The sequence below is a fragment of the Cebus imitator genome, unplaced genomic scaffold, assembly GCF_001604975.1.
Source record: "Cebus imitator isolate Cc_AM_T3 unplaced genomic scaffold, Cebus_imitator-1.0 Scaffold54, whole genome shotgun sequence".
In the NCBI taxonomy this organism is placed as follows: Eukaryota; Metazoa; Chordata; class Mammalia; order Primates; family Cebidae; genus Cebus; species Cebus imitator.
Genome location: NW_016107369.1, coordinates 6,172,624 through 6,183,247, shown reverse-complemented (window position 1 = coordinate 6,183,247; position 10,624 = coordinate 6,172,624). Strand labels below are relative to the sequence as shown.

The following is a 10,624-nucleotide window of genomic DNA, read 5'->3' as shown; positions in this document are numbered from 1 at the left end:
GTAGAGACGGGGTTTCACCGTGTTGACCAGGATGGTCTCGATCTCTTGACCTCGTGATCCACCCGCCTCGGCCTCCCAAAGTGCTGGGATTACAAGCGTGAGCCACCGCGCCCGGCTAATCTTCACCTCTTTTTTTTTTTTTAGACGGAGTCTCACTCCGTCGCCAGGCTGGAGTGCAGTGATGCAATCTCTACAACCTCCAACTCCCTAGTTCAAGTGATTCTGCTGCCTCAGCCTCCAAGATAATTTTATGCCACCACACCCAGATCATTTTTATATTTTTAGTAGAGACCAAGGTTTCACCATGTTGGCCAGGATGATCTTGATCTCCTCACCTCATGATCCGCCCACCTCGGCCTCCCAAAGTGTTGGGATTACAGGCGTGAGCCACTGCACCCAGCCAATCTCCACCTCTAATCTCCTTTGGTTTGAGACATCACCTCCCTCTGTCTCCCAGGCTGGAGTGCAATGGTGTGATCTCGGCTCACTGCAACCTTTGCCTCCCTGGTTCAAGCAATTCTCCTGCCTCAGCCTCCTGAGTAGCTGGGATTACAGGCATGTGCCACCATGCCCAGCTATTTTTTTTGTATTTTTAGTAGAAAGGGGGATTTCGCCATGTTGACCAGGATGGTCTCTAATTCCTGACCTTGTGATCCACCCGCCTTGGCCTCCCAAATTGCTGGAATTACAGGCATGAGCCATGGTACCTGGCTGTAAATCTCGCTCTTAAAGAAAAAAAAAACAGGCCCCAGTCTCAGAATCCTCCATGCGTAACAGTCTCTAGCTTAGGAATAACAGGCGATTTTATTTGGTGAGAGGCAGTACAGCCTTCATGGTTATGAGAAGGAGCTCTACAGTAAACTGGCCAGGGTTTTTTTGAGGGCTGCTATCACTCAGTAACTGTGTATAACCAATTCATCTCTTGGTGTCTCAGTTTCCTCATCTGCAAATGAGGATGATAACAGGACTAACTAAGACCAGGCCCAGGAATGTAATCTCAGCACTTTGGGAGGCTGAGGCAGGAGGATCACCTGAGGTCAGGAGTTCAAGACCAGCCTGACCAACATGTAGAAACCCCGTCTCTACTAAAAATACAAAATTAGCTGGGCCTGGTGGCACATGTCTGTAACCCAGTTACTTGGGAGGCTAAGGCAGGAGAATCACTTGAACCCAGGAGGCAGAAGTTGCAATGAGCCAAGATCATGCCACTGCACTCCAGCCTGGGCAACAAGAGCAAAACTCCGTCTCAAAAAAACAAAAAAACAGTACTTAACTCATGGAGTTGGTTTAAGGATTAAGTGAACTAATCCATACAGAGTCCTCTGAACTCTGGCATATAATAAATAGTATTGTGATTGTGTTTCTATTTTTGTGTTTTGTCCTGGTAATTTTCTGCCTGTGGGGAAGTCCCATTCAGGTGCCCCCGCCCCCGCCTCTCGCAACAGAGGGCTATTTCTTTCTGTTTCTTTTGCCTATTAAACCTCTGCTCCTAAACACCCCCCCAAAAAAAATTTCTACCTGTGATACTAGTTTTCCACTTATAGTGCTAACAGAAAGTTTACTCTTTGAATAAATAAATTTAGATAACAAAAAACAGTGAATCAATGTAAAGAAAAGCATACAGGGGGCCGGGCGCGGTGGCTCACGCCTGTAATACCAGCACTTTGGGAGGCCGAGGCGGGTGGATCACCAGGTCAAGAGATCGAGACCATCCCGGTCAACACAGTGAAACCCCATCTCTACTAAAAATACAAAAAACTAGCTGGGCATGGTGGTGCGTGCCTGTAATCCCAGCTACTGAGGAGGCTGAGGCAGGAGAATTGCCTGAACCCAGGAGGTGGAGGTTGCAGTGAGCGGAGACCGTGCCATTGCACTCCAGCCTGGGTAACAAGAGCGAAACTCTGTCTCAAAAAAAAGAAAAGCATAAAGGCTATCCCAATTAAGAGATTCAACATGACAACAACTCACCAGGGCTGGGCCACACCCACCAGAAATGAGTGTTTCCTCCTATTCTCTAAGAGCCTGATTTTCCTCCTGGCTGAGGACCTGGCATTTTTTAACTACCACTCATGAGTTTTCCATATTTGCACTGCTAGAAAGATGCAGATTCCATTCACCTGCTTCCACTTCTTATAACCTCTTTCCAGCCCACATTTCCAATCACCAGCACCACAAAAGCTGGAGAACTCAGTGTTCTCAGAACTCAGTGTTCTCGCCACCCACTGGCACCCCGATGAGAAGCCCTTGGGGCACAAGCCAACTGACCTTCAGGGCCTTGAAGATGACTCCCGGGTGCCGGGGAGAACGGGTGGTGTTATTCTCTAGTAGCTGCTCCAAAGCACGCCGAAGCCCAGAAAAGTCCGTGGGAGGGTTGTAAGTCCTCGTTCCCTTGTAGTGAATGGAACTAAAGGCTTCAGGGAAGCGGCCCAGCTTCCGGAACCGGTCCTGGATGAGCTTCTCTGGCACCTCTGAGGGGTGATCTATACAAGCAGAAACAGGCACATGGGCAGGGAGTGACATTTAAAAAAAAAAAAGCAGGCAGAACGTGGTGGCTCACACCTATAATCCCAGCACTTTGGGAGGCCAAGGCAGGTGGATCATCTGAGGTCAGGAATTCAAGACCAGCCTGGCCAACATGGTGAAGCCTTGTCTCTACTAATAACACAAAACAAGTAGGTGGGTGTGGTGAAGCACGCCTGTGATCCTGATCTTACAATCTTATAATCCATATCCTCTTACTTTCTTTTCCATTGTTATGGATGAACTGTCCATGGTCCTAAGGCCAGCCCTTCCACTTACGCATCACTCCAACAGTTCCTGCTCTCTTACATCTGCATTCTTCCCTCTCTAATGAATTATTCCCATCTGTACATAAATATCTGCAATACCACACATTTTAATTTTTTTTTTTTTTTTTTGAGAAGGGGTTTCACTTTTTTTTTCCTGTTTTGAGTGCAATGGCGCGATCTCGGCTCACCACAACCTCCGCCTCCTGGGTTCAGGCAATTCTCCTGCCTCAGCCTCCTGAGTAGCTGGGATTACAGGCATGCGCCACCATGCCCAGCTGATTTTTTGTATTTTTAGTAGAGACGGGGTTTCACCATGTTGACCAGGATGGTCTCGATCTCTTGACCTCGTGATCCACCCGCCTCGGCCTCCCAAAGTACTGGGATTACAGGAGTGAGCCACCGCGCCCGGCCCATTTTAAATTTTTAAAAAGAAAAATCCCTTGAAAACATCAGCCTCCAGCTATAATTTCATTGTTCTTCTTTGCTTTATAGAAGTCTTTCAAAGAGTTGAATAAACTCACCACAGTAATTCTTCTCCTAATCTTATATATTTTTTTAGAGACAGGGCCTCACTATATTGCCCTGGCTGATCTCTAACTCTTGCGCTCAAGGGATTCTCCCACATGACCTCCCAGGCACTTGCCACTATACCTGGCTTCCTCATATTTTCTCTTGATCACACTCTGATCAAGCTTTTGTTTTCACCCCACACCATCTCAGGTCTTATCCAGATGCCTAAGGACTTATATATTGCCAAAGCCAATTGGCAATTCTCGATCCTTATGCTAGTTGACCTATAAGCAAATTTTGACATGTTTCATCACTCCATCCTCCTTGTACCCATAAAGGTCAAGCTGTGACATCGTACCCGATCTACTCACCAGAGCCCAGTAGTTGAGTGTGCACAGTCTCATGGAAGATGATAACTGCAGGGCCCAGGGTGGATAATGGGACATCCAGGCCACAGCGTGCAGTGGTGGCCTTGAGCTCCTTGGTGAAGTGCTTCAGATAAGCTTCTGAGGCATCCCCAAGGAATTTGAAGAGGTCATTATGCAGCCGGTCTGCATGAGTTCTATAGATGACAAGGTCTGAGATGGCCAAGACCTTAAGCAGCAGCCGTGTTCTCTGGCTTAGATTCACGGTGGCCCCCAGGAGCCCTTCCGTATCGATCACTGCCACTTTGTGAACTGGGTCATAGGCTGCCCACACTCCCACAGTGCAGGACTCCTGGGTGGGGGAGGTTTTGAAGACTTCACGACCATAAAAGAAAGTGTGGTTGAGAGTGTGAGACTTCCCATCGCCAGTATTTCCAAAAATGGAAACCACCTTCAGATGCTGATCAGGTTTGCAGTCCAATTTTCTAATGAAGTCCTCTTCATTTGTTACCTTCAAAAAAAAAAAAAAAAAGACTATGAAATATAGGAACTGTAAAAGCACTAGAGACACCTACAAGAACAAGTGCTTCCCAGGGACAAGGACCTTGATTGAACTGTCAAGGAAAGGAAGTCCCCACCTACACCCTTAGCAAACAGCTCAAAGGATCCTCTGAAGCTTCAGTCAGGATAAGAGCTTAGTGGCCATGAAAAGAGCTAAAACTATCAAAAGAAAAAAAGAGCTGAAACTATAAAACTCTTAGAAGAAAATAAAGGAGTTAATCTTTGTAACTTTAGATCAGGCTATAGTTTCTTAGATATGACAACACAAGCATAAGTAACCGAAGAAAAATCAGGTAAGGCCAAGTGTGATGGTTCACACATTTAACACTGGAGGCTGAGGAGGGAGGATCCCTTGAGCCCAGAAGTTTGAGGCTGTAGTGAACTGTGATAGCACCACTGCACTTCAGCTTGGGCAAGAGAATGAGACCCTGACTCAAAAAAAAAAAAAAACAGCCAGGCACAGTGGCTCACGCCTGAAATCTCAGCACTTTGGGAGGCCGAGGTGGGTGGATCACAAGGTCAGGAGTTCGAGACTAGCCTGGCCAACATGGTGAAACTCCATCTCCACTAAAAATACAAAAATTAGCTGGGCATGGTGGCAGGTGCCTGTAATCCCAGCTACTTGGGAGGCTGAAGCAGGAGAATCCCTTGATCCTGGGAGGTGGAGGTTGCAGTGAGTGAGAGCGAGGTACTGCACTCCAGCCTGGGCAACAGAGCAAGTCTCTATCTCAAAAAAAAAAAAAAGAAGAAGAAGAAGAGGGGCGTGGGGCCAAATGTGGTGGCTGAGGCCTGTAATCCCAGCACTTTGGGAGGCTGAGGCAGGACTATCACTTGAGTCCAGGAGTCCAAGACCAGCCTGAACAACATGGTAAAACCTTGTCTCTACCAAAAAATTTAAAAATATTAAAAATTAAAAAATAACTAAATAGAAAAAAAATAGATAAATTAGACTTGATCTAGCCAGGAGCAGTGGCTATAATCCCAGCACCTCGACAGACCAAGGCAGGAGAATTGTTTGAGCCTAGCTCAAGTCCAGTCTGGCAACATAGCAAGACCCTTTGTCTCTACAAAACAATAAAAAATTAGCTGGGTGTGGTGGTCCATGCCTGTGGTCTCAGCTACTCCAGAGGCTGAGGTAGGAAGATGGCTCAAGCCCAGGAATTGGAGGTTACAGTGAGCTATGAACCAGACTGGGTGACAAAGTGAGATCCTGACTCAAAAAAAGACGGTGAAAACACAACTCACAGAATAGAAGATAATATTTGTAGGTCAAATATCTGATAAGGAGCCAGGCATGGTGGCAAGCATTTGTAATCTCAGACACTCAAGAAGGCTGAAGCAGGAGGATCGTTTGAGCCCAGGAGTTTGCAACCAGTCTGGGCAACAAAGTGTCATCTGTCTCATTAAAATAAACAAAGATTCTTCTGTGTAAGAGCTTAGGAAAAAATAAAAAATAAATAAAATAAAATAAACAAAGAGGCCGAGCATGATAGCTCATGTCTGTAATCTCAGCACTTTGGGAGGCCAAGGCAGGCAGATCACTTGAGGCCAGGAGTTTGAGACCAGCCTGGCCAACATGGTGAAACCCTATCTCTACTAAAAATACAAAAATTAGCCAAGTGTGGTGGCATGTACCTGTAATCCCAGCTACTCAGGAGGCTGAGGCAGGAGAATTGCTGGAACCCAGGAGGCAGAGACTACAGTGAGATTGTGCTACTGCACTCCAGCCTGGGTGACAGAGTAAGACCATCTCAAAAAAAAATGTAAACAAACAAATAAATCTGATAAGACTAGTATTCCAAACATACAAAGAAATCTTACAACTCAACAATGATGATAAGCAACCCAATTTAAAAAGAGCAAAAAATCTGAATAGACATTTCTCCATAAAAGATATGCAAGCAATCAATAAGCATCTGAAAAGATACTCCAAGTCCTGAGTCATTAGAGAAATGCAAATCCAAACTGCAGTGAGCTATCATTTCATATCCACCAGAATGACTAAGATCAAAGACAACAAGGGCTGGGTGAGGTGGTTCACGCCTATAATCCCAGTACTTTAAAAGGCTAAAAAGAGAGGATCACTTGAGGCCAAAGGTTTGAGACCAGCCTTAGGAACATGGTGAGACCCATCTCTACAAAAATAAATAAATAAAAATTAGCTGAGCATGGTGATTTGCGTCTGTAGTCCTAGCTACTCAGAAGGCTGAGGCAAGAGGATCGCTTGAGCTCAGGAGTTCGAGGCTTCAGTGAACCATGACTGCACCACTGCACTCGAGGCTGAGTGACAGAGAAAAGCCCTGTCTCTTAAAATAATTAAATAAAAAAGCATTGGCAAGGATGTGCAGAAATCACAACATTCATGCACTTCTGGTGGGAATGTAAAATCACATAGCCAGTCCGGAAAACAGTTTGTCCACCCCTTGCTATATATCCAAGAGAACTGAAAACACATGTCCACACAAATCTTCTAAGTACATCAACGTTCACAGCAGCATTATCCATAACAGCCCAAAAAATGAAAACAGCCCAAATACCCATCAGCTGATAAACAGTGGTATATCCAGTCCAGGCACAGTGGCTCACACTGGCTCACGCCTGTAATCCCAGCACTTTGGGAGGCCAAGTTGGATGGATTGTCTGAGGTTGGGAGTTCAAGACCAGCCCTGCCAACCTAGTGAAATCTCATCTCTACTAAAAACACAAAAATTAGCCAGGTAAGGTGGCTCATGCCTGTAATCCCTGCACTTTGGGAGGCCGAGGTGGATCACAAGGTCAGGAGTTTGAGACCAGCCTGGTCTGCTCACTCGCAGAGGTTGCAGTGAGCAGAGATCGTACCACTGCACTCCAGCCTGGGAGATACAGCAAGACTCCATCTAAAAAAAAAAAAAAAAGAAAGAAAAATAACACAAATTTCACTGTTATACCTAATAACATTTTCATAGAAATGTTGAGAAAACATTTTTGTGAAATGAACATAGCTAGCTATCAAATATTATTTGCTTGACACGGCTGGGAAAGAATGAAGTCTGATACATGCTACAACAAAGATGAACCTTGAAAACATGATAAATGAAAGGAGCCACACACAAAACACTACATATTCCATTTATATGAAACATCCAAGCAGGCAAATTCATAGACAGCAAGTAGATTAGTGGTTGCCAGAGGCTGGAGGGAGGAGGGAGGAGGGAGAGGCTGCTACTAATGCTGGGTTTCTATTTGGAAAGATGAAAATATTCCAGAATTAGACAGTGGTAAGGATTGTACAACGTTATGAATATACTCAAAATACTGAATTATATACTTTAAACTGGTAAATTGTATGGTATGTGAATCACATCTCAATAAAATTTGTGTTTTCATTTTTTTTTTTAAGACAAAGTTTTGCTGTTGCCTAAGGTGAAGTGCAGTGGTGTGATCTTGGCTCACTGCAACCTCCGCCTCCTGGGTTTAAGTGATTTTCCTGCCTCAAAATCCTGAGTAGCTGGGATTACAGGTGTGCACCATCACACGTGGCTAATTTTTGTATATTTTAGTAGAGAATAGGTTTCACTCTGTTGGCCAGGCTGGTCTCGAGCTCCTGATCTCAGGTGATCCACCCATCTCGGCCTCCCAAAGTGATTACAGGTATGAGCCACAGCACCCAGCCAGGTTTTTTTTTAATTTTTTAATATATTGGTCAAACTTCATCTACCATAATTCTCCTCCTAACAATTTAAAGAACACTGCAGTCCTTATAAAAAGCCAGGCCGGAAGGAGGGAGGGAAGAAAGGAAAAAAAAAAAAACCCAGGCCACAAAGAAAGAGACCTGGGGCCAGTGAGGTCCCAGACTGGAGCTCCCGAAAGACGCTCAGAACTCCTGTTCTCAGAATACAGAACCCCAGGGTTAAAGCTCCTAATCCAAGCAGCTTATCTCTACTCCAGCAAAAGCAATGACGAAGCTTCACATCAAGTATCTTCCAACCAACAGAGAATAAAACAGGTTGCAGATTTTTTTTTTTTTTTTTTTTTGAGACAGGATCTCCCTCTGTCACCCAGGGGGACTGCAGGGGGTGGTGCAATCTAGGCTCACTGCAATGTCTGCCTTCTGTGTTCAAGTGATTCTCCCGCCTCAGCCTCCAGAGTAGCTGGTATTACAGGCACATGTCACCACACCCACCTCATTTTTTTGGACTTTTAGTAGAGATGGAATTTCACCATGTTGGCCAGACTGGTCTCAAACTCCTGACCTCAGGTGATCCTCCCCTCAGCCTCTCAAAGTGCTGGGATTATAAGCGTGAACACCATGCTGACTTGGTGATTCTCAACAAGTCTGCTGCTTTCTTTTGTTTTTTTGAGACGGAGTCTCACTCTGTCACCCAAGCTGGAGTGTAATGCCAAGATCTCAGCTCACTGCTTCCTTCGCCTCCCTGGTTCAAGCAATTCTCCCGTCTCAGCATCCTGAGCAGCTGGGACTAAAGGCGCATGGCACTACACCTGACTAATTTTTGTAATTTCAGTAGAGATGGAGTTTCACCATGTTGGTCAGGCTGGTCTCCTGACCTCAGATGATCCACCCGTCTCAGCCTCCCAAAGTGCTGGGATTACAGGCATAAAGCATAAGCCACCTTGCCAGAGTCTGCTGGTTTGATAATAAACAGAGAAATACACAGACCAACTGAGTGTGAAAATGATAAACCTTGGTTTCCCATAATCTCATCAAGATAGTAAACCAAATCCTAGTGCCTTGGGGGGCCAAGACGGGAGGATCACTTGAGCCCTGGAATTCAAGACCACCTTAAGCAACATAGCAAGACCCTATCTCTACAAAATCAAAAAAATTAGCCAGGCCTGGTGGTTCACACCTATAGTTCTAGCTACTGAAAAGGCTGGGGCACTTGAGCTCAGGAGGTGGAGGTTGTGGTGGGCCGAGATCAAGTCACTGCACTCTAGCCTGGGTGACAGAGAAAGACCCTAGCTCAAAAAAAAAAAAAGAAAAAAGTAAACCACTCATTAATGACATCACTGTTGTTTCATTATTAAGAGCCTGAATGTTGCTGATAATACTAACAGTTCATTGACTGCTGGCTGCAGTGACAGTGCCCTTCATATCTTTACATGCAAAAGCACTCAGGACACACCCTGGCACGAAGGAGGAGCTCAGTATGCAGCAGCTGAGTGAATGAGTGAGTGAATAAATGCCAGGCACCTTGCTAAATACCCAGGTACCTTAAATACTTCCCACCACACATCTTCCACAGGACTAAACAAACAGCAGCATTTCATAAACTTGGTGATGGGCTAACTGATCTAGCAGATGACAGAGAGAAACAAGAAGATACACAGAACAGCCCATTTTGGACCTCAGCCAGCCTGGTTCCAAGCTGCTAAGCTGGCCAGCAAAAGAAAGAAAACTAATGCTCTGTCAAGCTCTACCAGCAAGGAGTCAGGTGAGGTCAGGGCGGCTGCTGGAAGAACCATCTACCTGCTCAACCAGGCCAGGCGAGGAAGACCAGGCCTAGGGACTTTCTCCCCATGGAAATCTACTCTGTCATGAATCTTCACAAAACAGCAACTGCTTACCCAGAGTATTTAAGAGCAGGGACCTGAAAGAGGGAAAGGGGGTGCATTTAGGTACAGAATTAAATGTCTTGGGATTCATATTAAGTATCCACCAAATGATGTACATAATATATATAAATAACTCATATGGGATGGAAAGAAAACACTCCTTGCCTGCATTTGGCAATACCATTTAGCCATTTAGTGTCCAGGAGTATGGTAAGTGCCTAAGTCCATGTGTTCGGCCTATACATGAGTCCAATGCCAATGGTCCTCCTGGGGGGAGGAACTCAAAGCCCCAGGCTGTTTTTTCTACTGACAAGTAGTGAATAATCCCTTAACATGCACTGACTGCATTTTCTTCATGTGAAAGGAGGCTAGGCTGGGTGTGGTGGCTCACACGTGTAAACGCAGCACTGTGGGAGGCCAAGACAAATGGATCGCTTGAGCCCAGGGGTTTGAGACCAGCCTTGGCAACACAGTAAAACCCATCTCTACTAAAAATACAAAAAATTGGCCAGGCGTGGTGGCACGTGCCTGTAATCTCAACTACTCAGGAGGCTGAGGTGGGAGAATTGCTTCAGCCTGGGCAGAGGTGGCAGTGAGCCAAGATCTCGCCACTGCACTCCAGCCTGGGTGACAGTGAGACCCTGTCTCGAAAAAAAAAGGCACAGTGGCTCACACCTGTAATCCCAGCACTTTGGGAGGCTGAGGTAGGTGGATCACGAGGTCAAGAGATCGAGACCATCCTGGCCAACATAGTGAAACCCTGTCTCTACTAAAAATACAAAAATTAGGTGGGTGTGGTGGCACATGCCTGTAATCCCAGATACTTAGGAGGCTGAGGCAGGAGAA

At 45.7% G+C, this 10,624-nt stretch overlaps 1 protein-coding gene across 3 annotated transcripts in view; it reads right to left on the bottom strand.

The window, feature by feature from the left end:
- Positions 1 to 10,624, bottom strand: part of ZFYVE1 (zinc finger FYVE-type containing 1) — a 55,269-nt gene that overhangs the window by 20,327 nt on the left and 24,318 nt on the right. For all 3 annotated transcript variants that reach the window (XM_017528723.2, XM_017528722.2, XM_037738563.1), the window contains exons 3-4: positions 3,671 to 4,175; positions 2,266 to 2,480 (exon numbers count right to left, since the gene is read on the bottom strand). In XM_017528723.2, coding sequence (XP_017384212.1) covers positions 2,266 to 2,480; positions 3,671 to 4,175 — 720 coding nt within the window. The remainder of the gene's footprint in view (positions 1 to 2,265; positions 2,481 to 3,670; positions 4,176 to 10,624) is intronic.